The sequence below is a fragment of the Taudactylus pleione genome, unplaced genomic scaffold (assembly GCF_031769625.1).
Source record: "Taudactylus pleione unplaced genomic scaffold, aTauple2 ptg000360l, whole genome shotgun sequence".
Classification (NCBI taxonomy): Eukaryota; Metazoa; Chordata; class Amphibia; order Anura; family Myobatrachidae; genus Taudactylus; species Taudactylus pleione.
Window position 1 is genome coordinate 4,649,712 of NW_028284761.1, and position 18,272 is coordinate 4,667,983.

The following is an 18,272-nucleotide window of genomic DNA, read 5'->3' on the forward strand; positions in this document are numbered from 1 at the left end:
CACGGGCTGTATTTACAAGCAAAGATCGACTGGGCGTCTGTTAATAGGGGAAGAAGCAGTGGAGTGTGGCCCTGATTCAGACCCGCTTGCAGCTGCAGGCCGCTCGCTGGGTCTGTGGGCGGTTTTTTTTTTTGTCTCCAGGCCGCTCGCAAAGCTGTGGGTGACCACCCACAGCTTGTGTGAGCGGGCTGGAGACCATCGCGATTATTGCGACCATCGGGCTTGCGACGAGACCCTGGGGTAGGGTCTAGCTGCCGCAAGCCCGAGTGGACTCCCTGCTCTAATAGAGCAGGACGTCCACTACTGACATCACTAATGATGTCAGTAAACCCTCCTACGAACGCCTGCGTTTGTCCGGCCAACCCCCCTAACCGCTCACAAAACGGGGCAAGCTGTCAATCAACATCGATAGCCACCCCGTCTTGTTGCGAGCCCCAGAGTGACTGAACTTCAGTCGCTCTGCGGGGCTCGCGCATGCACACGCCGGACACTACACATGCGCAGGGCAATAACATTGAGCCGTTTCCGAGCGCTCTGAATCGGGCCCTGTGTCCAAGCAAGTTTCTCAAGGAGGCCTAAGAAATCCACCTACTGAGCAGGCCGAGAACTTCGTATCCCGCAGAAAACTGTATGGTGGTCTCTGTGGAAACATTTGCAAATGAGACCCTAATGTCTGCAGATGCTGTAAGCTCTGAAGAACTGTGACATAGACCTGAGACCCCCACATGCAACAAAGGGTTTGGGAGGAACTTGATTACTGACTTGATATGTGCCGTGCTACGCATGGAGCGTGCATAGAACTTTTGTAATTTGCCTGAAAGAAACTTGAGTTTTCCTTTACATCAGTACTAATTGTATTTACCTGTGTTACAATAAACTTAAGTGTAGTACAAAATATCATTGAAATCGGTAACATCATTTTGACCCTGTATACAAAAAAAATCTAAAACTTTTAAGAGATCTAAATAATATCACAAGCAGTTGCAGAAGGAAGCAAGGCAATACTAATTTTATCTCACATAAAACATTCACTTGTACAAAGCAGACTGTCAGACGGCCTAGAGGAAGGTGCGTTATGTTGTCTCATCTCTCTAAACTTTATTTGCAAAGGTGACATTTATTGAAATGTCGTATCACGGACCATTGAGCATGCCCTGTTCATGCGACATTCGTTCTGAAAGGGTCACACAAGGGGCAAGATATGATAGTGTAGATTTTAAGATGGTTAGCACTGCTTATATGTAAGCAGAGACAGCACAGGCACAAATACAATATGCTTGTCTCCGTAATGAAAATATTTAATCGAATAGCCCTTCATACATAGGGCCTGATTCACTAACGATCGCAACTGCGATTGCAATAGCGATTACGCACGCAGTCTCACTGCGATAGTATGCTAATCCATTGCGATCGCTATGCGTTGCAGCACAACATAAGGACGCCCACTTTACCTTACACACATCCGTAATGTTTAGCAAGACTGCGAAACCATCGGTAACATAGAGTACCATCGCAGCCTCACGCACACTTGCACAAGCTCTGACCTTACTCAGGAATTGCTAACTTCATCGCACGCTGTGAGTACTCAGGCTGAATACGGCATTGCAGTGGCTAATTAAATCATGCCTCTGCAACGGCGTTCAAATGCCCTGGCACGCCTGCGTTTCAGCGACCCCCCCCATCACCTCCTACAAACGGCACTTCCTGTCAATCACTCTGCGATGGGTCTGCGTAGTCACTGCGATTGCAGTCCTGATCACAGTGGGCGGTTTGCGTACGCGCACTGCAATGCACACGCATGCACACAACGCAACAATCGGCCCATCGCTGGCATAATCGCAGTTGTGATCAGTAGTGAATCAGGCCCATAGTCTTTTTAGGCTATAGCTGCACATAAATGGACAGATAGTTGGGAGATAAAATAATAATAGAAATATATTGGAATGTAAAACAAAATATTTTTAAATTTAACTAGTTGAATGTGAATTTGTGAATTGTGAATTTAGCTGAAATGTCACCTATACTATAAACATTCAGATCATTATCATTAACAGTTTTATGAAGCACCTCAGATTCAGCAGCGCCGGACGTCAGCAATGCACAAAACCTATACGTGCCGGTTACATCATACAAGTATATATGGGAGCACGAGAACAAACAGGTGCAGTGCATTAGAATGAGATATAAGAATATAGGTGGGCCAGTAGCTGGGAGTTACAATGTAGGAAGCGGTGTGGAGAAGTCCTGGAAGGTGGAGTGAGAGGTGGTGATAGGAATGGAGGTTATTAGCAGAATGGTGTTGGCGATTGAGGGAGTTCTTCTTGAGAAGGTTGGAAATATAGGATGGGGAGGCATTGTAGATGGGTTTATATATGAGGTCAGTTCTAGGGGACTTTGCAGGAAGATGGAGCAGAAGAAGGGTGTCAGGATAGGACATTTAGCTGCAATGCCGGCATACAAGACATACTTCATCAGGGACAGGTAGGCCAGAGGAGAGGACATTTCTGTAATCAAGGTGGGAGATCATAAAAACATGGCCAAGGGTCATGATGAGGCAGAGGAACGGATTAACCATGATAATAATCGAAAGGTAGAGCGGACACAATTGCATTAGGGGCTGGATGGGATGAGAGAAGTTGAGGGAAGCGTCAGCGATGACCACTAGGCAGTGTTCTTGTGGAATAGGAGTGAGGTTGGCATTATCAACTTTGCGAGAAACTGGGGGATGGGATATGATATTGAATAATGGAAAGACGACAAGATCAGTCTTGGTTATCTTGACCATGTGGTGGCTTTCAGCCATCCGTGGGTTGATGGCAGAGAAGCAATTAAACGAGCAATAGAGGAAAGAAGGTGAGAGGTCAGAGGGGGAAATGTAGATTAGATTAGTCGTCATCACCAAAAAGGTGAAACTGAAGGAAGGCTGAAGGATTTTACCAAGAGTGGAGATGTAAAGACAGAAAAGAAATTGGTCAGGAAAAGAGCCTTGGGGGATCATGACAGAGAGGGGAATTCGATAAATACAGTATTCTTGAACATAAATTAAACTTGGAATATCACATGAAATGGAAAGAGGGTGTTTACTGTGCTAATGATAAATGGCCACAGGAGAGTCACCATCATCATCTAGTTGGTCCAAAGCAAAACCCTGTAAGCAGGAGGCACAAGACAGGGAGGGAGGGAGAGGCACATTCGTACAGATGATTTTTGTGTAGAATTGGAATTATGATTAACTCACACATTTCTAATATTGTTGGATTTTTTTTAAACCTAGATATACAAAATAATTTTAACATTTGTGATTGTACAAATAGTTGATAAAATTTATAGTTGTATATACAAAAATGGTGATTTTTTTTTACATTTTGTGTGTTGCTCCTCTTACACCATTGTGCTATGTAGGTGCTCACCACCAGGGCCGATGCTAGGCTACTCGGAACCCAGCTCCGTCCTGTTCTCCTCCTCCACGCCTTCCCTTTCCGCTCCCTCTCCTGAGATTTTACTAATAACGCCAGTTCAGGGGTTTTCCGGTCACACGCACGGAACGATCCTCAAGCTGGCCCTGCTCACCACACCTGCACCTACCTCTTGCTTTTTTTTCTCTGGTCTTGCTCTCTGGTATCACCAGGCTCTGGGGTTAAGTATATAGTAAGGGGCACATGCACATACATGTCTGAAAGTCAGGTTATCATGGGTTTAAAGGCACAGGGCCTGATTCAGACCCGTTCGTGAGCGCACAGCGCTTGCAAGCAGGTCGACGGTCCCCCACTGTGCATGCGCATGCTGGAGCGCTCCGTCGCTATGGGTCTCGCACCAAAACAGGGCGGCTGTCGATTATGATTGGCCAAACGGAGGCGTCCCGAAGGAACGCCTGCCATTTGAGGGTGGCCCCAGTAGTGAGCTTCCGGCTCTATTACAGCCGGAAGCTCACTGGGGCTTGCGATTGACGAGACCATACCACAAGGGTCTCGTCGCAAGCCCGATGGTTGCGACCATCGCAACATCACCTGGCCGCTCGCAAAAGCTGTGGGTGGTCACCCACAGCTTAGCGAGCGGCCAGGAGGCCGACACAAAAAAAAAAATAATGCCGCCCTGATTCAGAGCGAGCGCTCTGAAAGAGCGTCCGGCTCTGAATCAGGGCCAGAGTTCCCATTACAGACCATCTTCCTGATAATTGTCCTTAAACAATTGTTACAATAAATAATTCAGTATCCACAAGACCTGCACTGCAGCTGACACTCATTCGCCACGATGACTTTTGGCAAAGTTTTCTAAATATTACACACTGTCCTTAGCAGCTTCACTGACCACACTTCAGTTCCTTCCACCTCACATGTGGAACCCACTTACCAGATACATAGTTGTCCCACAGGTTACAGGCACCTACAGTATCACTATCATTAACCTCAGGTGTTCTGTTCTCACCGTCTCTACTCTTTAGACAGATTAAGTCTGGTTAGAGTAACTTTCTCTGATAGTCACCTTTATCGCTGGGGTCAGCATAGCTCTGATTGACCACTAGACAAGGTCAAAGCTATGGACAGCTGAATGTGTATTTGACTCATACATGCCATACCCAAATGTGGTTCCAGAACCAGTATTAGAGCCTCTCCGGGATTGTGGCCAGTGGTGGTACTCTCTATCCCATTAACCACAGGGCACAGTCCACTAAGCAGCGATGGGACATTACAGGTGTATATCTGTAAGAATGGGATTGAGAAGTAAATAATATATAAAAAAAATAATAATGTCCTACAGTTTGTGGTTTAATAAGTGTAGCCCTTTGTGATAAACACCAATGTATTTATATCTGCCTGTGCAGTCAGATCTAGGACCCTGCCTACATTGCATTGAAACAGTATTATTTAAATAACACAGGGGGAGATGTATCAAATATTGGAGTGAGATACAGTGGAGCGATAAAGAACCAACCGATCAGCTCCTAACTGTCATTTTTCAAGCGTAGCCTGCAACACGGCAGCTAGGAGCTGATAAAGTATAAACCTATCTCTCTCCACATTATCTCTCTCCAAGGTTTATTATATTTCCCCTCGGTTTCTAAAATCTTGGTAAAATAAAATGACTTTTGTATCTAAGAGATTATTTGTTGTGATGATGATGTTATTTTTAATAATTTCCTACAATTACTGAGGTGTGGGAGGGGGGGCGCTGTTCATAGAAGATAATATAATTATATCACATTCTGCCTTATGTGAGCATTATAACTCATTATACTACTTTAGTACATTAAAACTTTGATTGTGGCTAAATAATAAGCAAGATTCAAAATAATAAACAAGATACACTAAGTAAAAAATGATTTACTAAAAAAAAATATCCTTATACTGTATACTAACCTATATATTTATATTTCCATTGTGGCCAATTTGATATTTCAGTTCTGAGAAATCCGTTGTCCCAAGTTAAGGATCATGGCAAAACAAGGCCTCCTTTTAAATTGTGTTATGTGGGTCCTTAGCTAAGATATAAACAATCTGTTTTCACAGTTTGAGCCGGAAACCTGCTACATGAACTGACAATTGTGCGGCTCATTGTGAAGTAACAAAGTAAATACTTAATCCCCCCAATTATTTTACAAAAACAAGCTCAGTAGCTGTCATAAAATACAGCAAATGTATTCTGATTCTAGCATTATTCCAATGCTTACAGGAACAGCTATGTCATGTGATTTGTTAAAACACATTGAGGGGGTTTAACAATAAGGTATTTCAGTGCTAAGGTGATGTCATTGTAATGTTATCATGGTTTTGGGTCTCCTGCATCTTGCCTTATGCCATGGTGCATGACTTTGTATGGTAAGATGCTTCATATTGCGCACTGACAATGGGTCTCTCTGGACTATGGATGAATATTAGTAGCATAAGAATCTTGCTACAATTGAATTTCTCTATAGTAACAGAACTAAATTGTTGCTACACTCGGGTAACAATTGACATTTTTAAACTTGTATATGATTTTTTTTTTTACTCCGATGTAAACCAAGCATAATTTTTTGGATTGATAAAGAAGGGAGGGGGCACTAAGTTAGAACACAGTACCCACCCCCCATTCCCCATTTTCCAAACAAAATAAGTAGATACTCTCAGCAGTCAGGACCTGGCAGTAGAGATGATCATGGGTGTTTCTCCAACTTATCTCCACCCATTACAGGAGATTAGATATTAATCAGTAGCTTCTGGGATGGTGGTCAGAGGTGCTGGTAAACATTATGCTCTCTTTTCCCTACAAGTGAATGGTAACCAGCATACCAAGACCATATTTAAAATCAACAGGATAACTCATTTGGGAAACATACCTTGTACCGATAATGGGACATGCCCCAGTAGGTCAAGAAGATCCCCCGCCGACAATTGGTTTGGACATACTGTAGCATAATAGATAGCAAGGGACTGTTGTAATACGATCTAAATAAACAGCGAGTTCTAATTTCCATGTCATGATGTCATGGTTCATTAAGGAAAAATTTATTTTTCTGTGACCAGAATTTTTGGTATGGTCCAAAAAGTCCACGGTAGTTTCTACCAAAAAGTCTCAGGTAGTTTCTAATACATGTATAATTTATGGTAGCAAGTATATGCTCCCCCACATCTATCTCAGTCTGTATAACAAATACATTCTTCACTTCCAGGTGATGCTACGGGTTGGTGCGGAGATCCCGGCGTGCCTAATCATGGCACCAGGGAAGGGACGGAATTAAGAACAAAGAGTACATTGAGATTTAACTGTGATGTTGGCTATGTAATTCTTGGGGCACAAGAACGAACGTGTCTGAGCAATGGGACGTGGACAGGAAAGCAACCAGAATGTAAAGGTAAATCCCTATTCAAATTGCAATTTAACGTAACCTGATTCCTATTGTATATACAGTAGATTGTCAAGAATATACAGTACAACCCAATAATGGCAGACAAAGACCACATCACTGTTACAATCCTTCTGACTGACTTATTTTCCACGTTTACAACAGCAATTGTTTCATTGTGCATAGCACACAAACAGGCCAGCAGGGGGAGCTATTTCATTGGAGTCAACGGAAGATATTAAAATTTCCGTAGACCACAAAAACTTTATGGCAGCTCCCACTATTTCTAATAAATGCAACACTATGTAGAAATTTCAAGCAGTGCTCTAGATAAATATGCAAACACACAATTTAATGTATTCTTTATAACACAAGTTGTTTTTATAACATTGTACATAGCCTTCCGAATCTGTACCAATCAGGCTTATTTTAATATTTTTTTTGTTCTGTGCTTTTTAAATTGAGATAAATGAACAGTTCTTGTTTGTCATCTGTGTATCAGGCAGCCCACAGGCAAGATGTGATTTGAATCCCCCCCATTTCCTGACAACCTCTGTAGATTCTATCCTGTGACAAAATATTTTTAATGATATTCCACTCTGGTAGTAATTAATAGTATCATCCATGTGGCCCTCTTCTTTTTTGTTATGACAGTGAGATTAAAGGTAAAGGAACGTTATAGTCACAAGCTGCACAGTCTGGAACCGTGAAAACATTTTTTGGCTGCGTTAGAGAACGTTCTGTTACTAACATCCCAGTTTGGGTTCCAGGAACAGCAACATGAGTAGGCGTCCACTATTTTGGGAAATTGTGCAGATGGTGCAGATTTTATTGCCGGCAATGATGCGCCATGAGTAGGGATTAACTTGAGTAACTGAGTTCTCCGGCCATAGACCCCTGATTAGCAACGCTATAAACAGCTATAAATATATCCGTTAATGGCACCAAAAAACACCCACAGCCATAAAGATTAACAGCGCTGCTCTGGAAAGCACAGTTTTAACCCCTGTAGAGGGTTTAGGTTGACTTGTGAATGCAGCCATAGAATTAATTACAAGAGGAATATCTTTAACATTGTTATAAGTATTTTGTGGAGTTGGCACAATTTCCTGAGCGATTTATGAAGGAATACGCTCTCCGCATTGTGCGCCACGTCTTTTCCTGATGTCATTTGGGTTTTGCATTCTCTTTATCTCTGCGGGCTGTAGCTCCTCAACAAGATTTTCATCTCCTTTTATATAAGGTGGTTTATTTTTCACATCTACCTCTTACATCCTGTCTGACAAACGGTTCCACCGCTGCTCTTAAGCAGATATTGAAAAGGACGGGAAATCTGTTATAAATCCTTAGAGAACAAGGCCAGCCTGGCTTAACCATTCATTTCTATTTCACCTAAGCTGTAATCAACATAATGGCAGATTTGTCATTGCACTTTACGTTGTGCCTCTGCAATACCCCAGATTGTTGAATTTGAGTTGAAAATGGATTCGATAATTGATTCCTGCTCAAAAGAGTTTAAAGCAAAAAAAAAAAAACTACCTCCATTTATCAAACCACTACCTAATATAACAAAAAAGAAAGCTTCTTTTTGGTTTTCATAAAATGTGCTTTTAAACTGTATATTGTGTCGATGTTATGCACTTAGGGCCTGATTCAGAGCCGGACCCTATTTGCGGTCATTCGTCCAGAAAATAGGGGTGGCTATTCAAATGAACCGTTCGCTCTTTGCGGTCTGTTTATGCCTCTATGTCTGAACGTGCGAACAAAACTTGCGGTCGTTTTTTTAAAAAATACGCCCCCTGGCCGCTCGCATCCTACGTCATGTCCGCTATTTATTAGATTAATCGAGTACATCGAACAGGGTATGAGCTGCTAGCTATTCTTGTGGTTGGTTTTTGCTACCACAATTTTGCGAGCAGTTCTGGCTAAAAAAAAACCCAGTGACGTGGTCAATGGCGCTGCTGTATTAATTATGCACACCCGTAAAACGCCCGTTTTGACCTTTAAGCACGCCTGCGTTCGGATCTCCACTCCCCATTTTCAAGCTACCATAACATACCTCCAAAACAGAGACTAATAAGATCTACAGGAAAAGGAGGTCCAAGGAAAATAATAAAGGGGGCGATTCAATTCAGCGACAATTGAATAGCGCCGGGAGGGAGCTATTCCATTCACCGCAATGTTTACTTTGTCGGGAAGTAGTTAAGTCAGAGAATGACGGTTCTCGTGACTTAACCTGGGAGTTTAATTGCGAGAGCCGGCATTCTCTGACTAAAGTGCCGGCCAAGAAGCTGTTAGCGCCGCGCTAAGCTGGAAAATAGCTTCGCAGCCAGCACTTTACTCGAAATTCTCCTCGCACCCCCAGGAGGGTGCGAGAAGAAATCATTAGTCCAACTAAACAGTGTGCTGAATTGAATAGTTCCGGGAGCTCCCTCCCGACGCTATTCAATTTACGCTGAATTGAATCGCCCCCAAAGCGTCTAGTTGAATGAATGCCTGCTGATAGAGCATATCCTGTGTATTTTTGCACAGTGCATGACTCAGCACTCTATGCAAGTATGGGCTGAGATTTTATCCATATCGTACGCAAACTAATCAAGAGGCTTAGCTGGGCTGTAAAAGTGTATTCTCACATAGGAAAAGCTCACTGAGGGTGTGAATATAAGCTATGCAAAGTTGCACATAAGGTTAGATATGCCTGTTTCCAGGCTTATGTTTTGTACATACTGTAGTATAGGGCAGTACATGTGTGCAATGATAATCATGACTAGTTGCAAACCAAGCAAATGTGTCATGGGATGGTGCACTGTAAGATGCTACAACTCCACATGCAAGAGGCTATAAACAGCTCCGACCCGACCATTAAGCAGAGTACATACAGGTAAGTGGTAAGTTCCTGAGCGCGGAATGGATATGAAATCTCAGCGACTGGTTCATATCCCGACGCTGGAAGCCTGAAGTTGCCGACAGGGGTGGTAAGTAGCCTACCCCTATCCCTCTCCCCCCCTAACCTTGACTCTCCCTTAGTGGTGTTTAACCCTAACCTCCCCCCGGTGATGCCTAACCCTAACCTTCCTTTGGTGGTGCCTAACCCTAACCCTCCTTTCCGCACTCTAAACCTAACCCTCCTGGTGGTGATGCCTAGCTTTAACCTCCCCCCCTAGAGTGCCTAAGCCTATCCCCCCCTACCCGTAGCCTAACCCTAACCCTCCCCGGGGGGTCCCTAACCCTATCTCCCCTTGGGGCCCCTAAAACTGATCCTCCCTCCCCGCAGCTAACATCTTACAGGGTCCCGCTTACCTTCGTTCGGGATGTTGGCTGTCAGGATTTCGTCGTTGGGCTAAAGATAGGAGTTGGGATTTTGATGCCTATCTTTAGTCCCGGGTCAGGATTGCGACGGTCTGCATCCTGGCCACCTGTAAATGAACTACATCCCCCTGACCGCACCCCAAAAGCAGCTGGTATTGACTAACTTGGGGATATCCCTTGCCTGAGAAGGTATAAGTCAATGAATATGTGGTGTAGTGACACTAGCGCTGATGGAATAGTAACTGATTAAAAGCGATCTCTGAATATCAGTGGCAAACTGAATTTATTGAATATGTATCACAATAAAAACAAGACAAGTATAATAAAATGGAAGAGATCAAAGTGCATACAGTATAGCAGCAAATACAATGACCATGCAATGAACAATATCATGGTGCACGAAGTTCCAATGTGGTAGAGCAATCAGATTAGCTCCATTAGTGTCACAAATAACATGAAACAATAGTCGAAACCAGAAAATGGTGGTGAGTGTCACTCCGGGTGAAAACAAGGGGTTCCGGACACCACCCTGTTTCTGGCACTCACAGCCTTGACAAAGTGCCATCCAGCTCGAAACGCGTTGGCGTTGACGTGCGGTTATCCTCTATCTATTACCTATATATAAGGTTGTGAGTGTCTGGAAGAGGGTGGTGTCCGGAACCCCTGTTCTTTCACCCGGAGTGACACCCACCAACATTTTCTGGTATAGACTATTGTTTCATTGTATTTGTGACACTAATGGAGCTAATCTGATTGCTCTACCACATTGGAACTTCGTGCACCTTATATTTATTTATCCATGATATTGTTCATTGCATGGTCATTGTATTTGCTGCTATACTGTATGCACTTTGATCTCTGCCATTTTATTATACTTGTCTTGTTTTTATTGTGATACATATTCAATAAATTCAGTCTGCCACTGATATTCAGAGATCGCTTTTATTCATTTACTATTCCATCAGCGCTGGTGTCACTACACCTCAAATTCATTGATTAGGCAGAGTACAGTTTGCTGGCGTGTAGGGCGCCAGGCTTCCTGCAGGATGCAGAGCAGAATACCCCGACCCACCCGCCTTGCCTTCGGCATGCACTGAAGAAAGGAGAGAGGGAGGGGAGAGAAAAGCGGATGGAGGCGCACCAGAAATGTGCAGCTTCCCAGCTGTAACCAGGTCTGTCCGCCCCTGACTTTACGTATTTGTTTCCATGTACGAAATGTGGGAGCAGCATGAGCCCAACTTTCATCCATCTCAATCTTGATGACTTCTTGGCTGCCTCCTCTGGAAAGGGACTTCCACGTCAGCAATACAGAGACTATGGCGCCATGATCACATCATCATACCGCAGGGCCACCCCCCTTCATTAGGGAAAAGCCACCTGAGTTTTGAGAGTCTCCTGGACATCTTTGGAAAGTATGCATGAATGATCCAACTAGAGCATCAATCCCAGTGTTTTACAATCATTAAGGCTCATTTACAAATTGCAAATATTGGGCATCTACTTTATTGATAATGGCCAATGACTAGTCCTTGGAATCTGCCCCTAACTTTGCATGTTGCGGATAAACGTGAATACGCTAGATTAGAAAGAAAGAACTAAAAGTCACTTCTAAGTACAATCTACTAATGTTTTAAAATCCCCCCCTTCATTATTTAAAATGACCCCTTTTATATTTTACAATATTGCTTGGTTTCACTTCATTTAAACTTAAAATGACATATACTGTAGTTAGTATACTTAAAGTGACTCGTAATACAGACAGTCGCAATTTGCCTGATTCAGAGTTGGGAATAGAGAGAGATATAGCACTTAACTGTGTACCTGGACAAACCATGTTGCAAAGCAAGGGGTGTAAATACATAATTTGTAGGGTAAATACTGGCTGCTTTTACATGTAGCCCACAAATACTGCACAGCTATATTATTACTGGTCTATTTAGATGTCAGTTTGGACACGTCACTCCCAAATCTAATCTCTCTGCACATTTTAAATCTGCCCCCCCTGCAGTGCAGCATGGTGTCACCAAGATGATCAGTTGAGAGAGATATCTCACTCCATTCCCAACTCTGAATCAGGCCCATAGCCTTTTGTGTGTTTCAAGCTTTTCATCACATCGGCCAAAATACCTTGAAATGAGCTGACCCAGAACAATGTGCAACATTTTACCATGTTAACAAATTTACAGACAGTAACACTGGTGTACAAATACTTTACACATTTTATTAGACTGATAATAGCAAGTGTACACTCCCGATTCAGTGCCTGATTCAGAGCCGAACGCTCTGACCAGAGCGCTCGCTCTGAATCAGGGCCCTCCTCCCTAAAAATGGAGCGGCCTCTTGGACGCTCGCATAGCTGTGGGTTACCACCCACAGCTTATGCGAGCGTCCATGATGATGGTCGCGATGGTCAGGACCATCGCGACCATCGGGCTTGCGACGAGACCCTGCAGTAGGGTCTCGCTGCCGCAAGCCCTGGAGAGATTTTGGCTCTATCAGAGCCAAAATCACTCCCACTGACATCACTAATGATGTCAGTGGGGCCGGACTCAGACGGTAGGCGTTCCCATGGGAACGCCTCCGTCTGGCAGCCACGCCCACCAAAGGTTGTGTGCTGTCAGTCACCATCGACAGCACGCCCCCTTTGGTGCGAGACTCCGAGCAACGTATTCCTCATCGCTCGCCGAGTCTCACGCATGCGCACGACGGAGCTCCCTCCGTCGTGCGCATGAGCATTTGACCAACATCGACCCGCTTGCGAGCGTCCTTCGCTCGTGAGCGGGTCTGAATCTGGCCCTCAGTCCTAGATGGACTATTAGCAGCAACCGCGATACAAAGAATTGAACTTGAAGTAGACTATTTGTGGCAAAATCATTCAATATTTAACAACACTTCTGGACCATTTTATCGTTTCATGGTTTACAAATCCTCTAAGCATAATTGAAAAACAAATTAATTATGTCACCGCTTGTAGAATGTTCTATCACCGTTGATTTATGCGCTATCATCAATCACATTTAAGGTAGTTCTTTGTTACATGGAAAATAGATGAGAGTGTAAAGCATTTGTTGGAAATACAAATAAAACAAGTGTTTATGGGTTAGGCTTCATTAGCAGATTTTGTCAAGCGATGTTGTGCATCAAACCACAATGGTTCCCATTACCACCTGCTGCACATACCACTGTGACATAATGTTGCAGAATGCACCAATATTTGTGTGTCTGTATGTGTCACTGGCGTGTCTATAATAGGTGCAAGGGGGCTCACACTGCACACCCAATAATTATACTTATCTCTCTGGAGCACCGCGTTGGGTGGGTTAGTGTCATGTTGTCAACAAAAATAGAGATGTCTGTTCCGTAACTACTATTGTTTGGTGGAAACATTATTAACACTGTTTTTGAAAGACTGAGCTTGAGGTGGAGAGATGGCATCCAAGATGAAATGGCAGAAGGACGGGCAGTAACATAGGCCAACATGGATGGTGAGAGATCTGGAGAAGATAAATAGGTTTGGATATTTATCCACATACAGATGATACGGAAATCCAAAATAGCTGATTCTTTTTGCTAGAGACGTGGTAAAGATTGAGAAGAGCTGAGGTCTGAACCTTGAAGTCTTCAACTGATGGAGGAAGCAGAGAGGAGGTGGATACAGAGACACAAACAAAGAAAATAGTGATATGAGAAGTAGGATGGGAACCAGGATAGGACAATGCCGTGAAGGGAATGTTGCTTTTGTATGAGAGGAGAGTGGTCACAGTGTCACATGCAACAGAGATCCAGGACATTCAGAAGCAAGTGATGGTCTTTAGACAGCAATGATCATATCACTCACCTCCTCAGTCAGTGCAGTCTCTGTGGAGTGTTGGGAATGGAAGTCTGACTAAGGTGGCTATAATACAGGGATGGGGAACCCCAGGCCCGGGGGCCGTATAAGGCCCACAGAGTCATTTGGTCTGGCCCTCTGAGCTTTTCTGTGCTAGCCTCATCTGGCTAGCAGGTTGCCTAGAGTGGCACCCTGCAGCCAGAATCTATACAGCAGTGCCACCTGGAGCATCCTTAAGATGCTTCAGACAGTCACAGCGCTGCCCTTACAGCTCCCCAGAGCATCCTCAGGATGCTCCGGGCATTGCTGTAATCACCGGCGATTGTGACCCCGCCCCCGTGTGACGTCACATGGAGGGAGCGTGGCCTGCAGCGGGGGCCTGTGAATAATGTTACAGTATATATATATATCAAAACGGCCCTCGGCATAAAAACGGTTCCCCACCCCTGCTATAATAAGATGTATGAGGAGAGAAAGTGTGTGATGCGGGTACAGGCAAGACTCTCAAGCAGCTTGGAGTGACAAGGGAGCTGAGGGATGGGACAGTAAATCGCCAAGTGGACTGCAGAGTAGTAACATTGAGCTGTTTAGTTTTGTATTATTACTAGTTAATTAGAAGGTATAACAGGTATACCAGTTTTTTTGTTGTTTTTTCTGGTTGCACACAAAAGAGCACATTTTCATGTACTACGTTAGAAACCACAGGAGTATTTTCTGTTTGTTAGAATTTATGTCATTATGTCACAGGGTGCCACTGTTAGCTGCTTAATTTGATATTTGTTCATACAAATACCTGGAATAGGCTTACTATAATGTTTGTGTCTTAATCAACGTTTGTTATATTTGTAAATTCACATAGTTATGAACCTAATGACCCTATTGGAAATAATAGTCCGCTTAATAATAACAACCAGATTCCTCTACACAAATCAGAGCTGCAGACCTTGCTCATGTGACATTATGACATCACGTAGAGGGGGCCAGGCCACTGCCGGGGGCAGGAACTGAGTCTTCACAGCTTCCTAAGGACTCACAGGGCAGTTCCCCAGTGGATCTACAGGCTGCAGGGAGGAACCCTGCAAGCCATAATACAGGTGCTACTGGGCAGCGATGGTGCCGTCCACGTGGCCTTGCCCCCTGTGTGGCACTGCATGCACACCTTTAGTTATAGTCGGACACAAATAGATTAACAAAGTTCAAATAATTATGTGTATAATGCCAAATTGGTGTATAAATCATACTTATTGCTTAAAAAGTATCCACAAAACAGTAAGGGGTAAATTTACTAAAGTGAGAGTTTTAAAAAGGGAGTTTTTTAAAAGTGATGTTGCCCATAGCAACCAATCAGATTCTACTTAACATTTAACTAGCACCTTCTAGAAGATAATAGCTAGAGTCTGATTGGTTGCTATGGGCAACATCACTTTTAAAACTCACTTCTAAAAACTCTCACTTTAGTAAATGTGCCCCTAAATATTCTGTAGGGGCACTTAGAGCAGCAAAACAGTATTTTTTTTTACATAGTTATATATAAAATGGCAAAAAATAGAATTCAGTTTTTTTAATCAGATGTTTCTATTTATATGAAATTTACTTTGAAAACGTCATAAATGTTGCTTAACATACATGACAATAAGACATAATATATACTGTACATGCCAAACAATTTTGATGTGTGTATTTGTGTGTTCTTACCATGTTTTTAATAGTTAAATAAATCATATAGTTTATTTTTTTAACCACAGAATGCATCAAACAATGTACCTAGTGATAGGAAAATTCAGCACACATGAAATTTTTATCTTGTTTTAATAATCCAAAAAATATTTTGACAATAGAAGTTCTGCATTATTAACTTGTTTCCTTTGGCAATACAAGTTCTACATTATTAACGGAAGTTTAAGGAAACTGTTCTGATAAAATTGTTCTAAAGTGTCGAGTTGTCACTGAGACGACTACCGGATTCCGTCAGTTGTATAAGCTAATACTGGTACGTCCTCTCTCAGTGTAATTCAGCCTGGAGAAAACACTAATAAAAGAAGTGAAATGTATTATGGATGCTTATTTACCTGCTGCGCTATTAAGATGCCAATAACAGGAGAGACAGTTAGATAACTCAGTAATAACAGTGTTATGCAGTGACTGGCATGGCATCCACATCAAATATCCAGGAAAACCTTGTCACAACACATTCAATAATGAAATACACATTCTCCATCCAGACACGTACTCAACATCCATTATTGCAAAGCATTAGACATGTCAATATTCCTGCAATGATTACATTTTACCATGGGCTACACAATGGTGAAACTTAGTTTCTTTAAAAGAAAAATTGGACAAACTAATTTCCCAATTGTAAAGCGCAACTGAATGTGCTGGCACCATGTAAGTAAATGTTAATCTCTCTGCTGTATTTATATAAAATAAAGGCCCTCATTCAGAGCCGTATGCTCTGAGCAGAGCGCACGCTCTGAATGAGGGCCGCCCTCCATAATTATGGAGCGTCCTCCTGGACGCTCGTATAGCTGTGGGTCACCACCCACAGCCTATACGAGCATGCAGTTTGATGGCCGCGATGGTCTTGACATCGCGACCATCGCCACTGCGAGCCGGAGCCTGCGGTTGAGTTTTTCAACCGCAAGGCCCGGAGTGATTTTGGCTCTATCAGAGCCAAAATCACTCCCACTGACATCACTAGTGATGTCAGTGGGCCGGCTTCTGACGGTAGGCGTTCCCTTGGGAACGCCCCCGTCTGGGAGGCACGCCCCCGGCATGCCCACCAAAGGGGGCGTGCTGTCAATCAACATCGACAGCACGCCCCCTTTGATCAGACACAACGAGCGAAGGAAAGTCCTTCGCTCTTCGCGTCTGGTGCATGCGCACGACGGAGCTCCCGCCGTCGTGCGCATGCGCAGTGCACAACATCGACCCACTTGCGAGCGGACAGCCGCTTGCGAGTGGGTCTGAATCAGGCCCAAAGTCCCCAGTTTAGGATTCTGCCTGTTCGTTTGGGCTAATCTCTTGAAACACTGGACAGATTCTGATGGGGTTTTCACTATTCTATGCAACATTTGTCGAGGAAGGTTTTGGTGTAAGAACCATTCGTCTGTGACAAAAGGGAGCTGAGCAATCACAATTTTAGTCAAGCGAGTCACATAAGAAAATCTTGCACCAGGCTGCTGTATAGAAGTTGGCTAGCATAGTGAAACAGCAAGAGAGCATTTGAAACTGAGTCAATCAGAGATAGCAATGTGCCTGGTTGCTTAGCAGCAGCCTAGAAAAGGGAGGCAGTCAGGGACTGAGCAGGGTCACATCTGAGGCAAACATAGAGTGATAGACAGCATCCAATGAACCTATGAAGATGTCCTGATGCAGACACAGTACTCAGGAAGGAGCCAGGGGGGCATAGCTAACAGGAATTTAATAAAAACAAACAACAGTCAGAACCTCTCTAAATAATTTCCATTCGATGGTGACAAACATCGGACCGCTACCATCAAATAGAAAAAACACTACCACTGCAACAAAAACATCAATGGTTAGTAACCATCAGATTCCGATGTCCAACCCTACTCTGAACCCGCAGGCGGACTCCGGCCACCACTCCTCCATCGCGAAGTGCTCCCTTTCCAGCGTGATGTTCCTGCTCAATCACACACCCTCGGTGAACAGGAGGCACCTCCCATGGAAGTTAGCGCTGCTTTTGTACAGGGGCATCACAGTGAGGAAGCACAACAGGAAGCCCAGGGAAATACAGGGTACATTGTGCAAATGGGACATTGCTCATCGCCATGTGCGGCAGCTGGGGAGGCGTGCGCATGGAGGCTGCAAAAATATGCACAGGTGCCCCAGCCCCCGGGAAATGCTGCTGATAATGCTTACGGTAACTGCCATACAAATCTCTCATCCATTATCCTCCTGCCCTTCCCAGCACATCCCAGTGGCAAGGTCACAGCCAGCTGCAGGGCAGCAGCAGTGAGGGTTGTGGTGACACTGGTTAGATGCAGGGGGCAGAAGTGAGATGCATGAGGCTGTGGTAAGAAGCAGAAGTGAGATGCCGGGGGTGGTGATGAGATGCAGGAGGCTGTGGTGTGATGCAGGAGGCTGTGGTAAGAAGCAGGAGTGAGATGCAGGAGGCTGTGGTGAGATGCAGGGGCCTGTGGTGAGATGCATGAGGCTGTGGTGAGAAGCAGGAGTGAGATGCAGGGGCCTGTGGTGTGATGCAGGGGCCTGTGGTGTGATGCAGGGGCCTGTGGTGTGATGCAGGGGCCTGTGGTGAGATGCAGAGGCCTGTGGTGTGATGCATGA

The 18,272-nt window shown here is 44.1% G+C and overlaps 1 protein-coding gene across 1 annotated transcript in view; it reads left to right on the top strand.

Moving 5' to 3' along the window:
- The window catches only part of CSMD3 (CUB and Sushi multiple domains 3), a 1,208,248-nt gene that overhangs the window by 1,115,636 nt on the left and 74,340 nt on the right, over positions 1-18,272 (top strand). Inside the window, exon 58 of the mRNA XM_088444368.1 lies at positions 6,650-6,832. Coding sequence (XP_088300494.1) covers positions 6,650-6,832 — 183 coding nt within the window. The remainder of the gene's footprint in view (positions 1-6,649; positions 6,833-18,272) is intronic.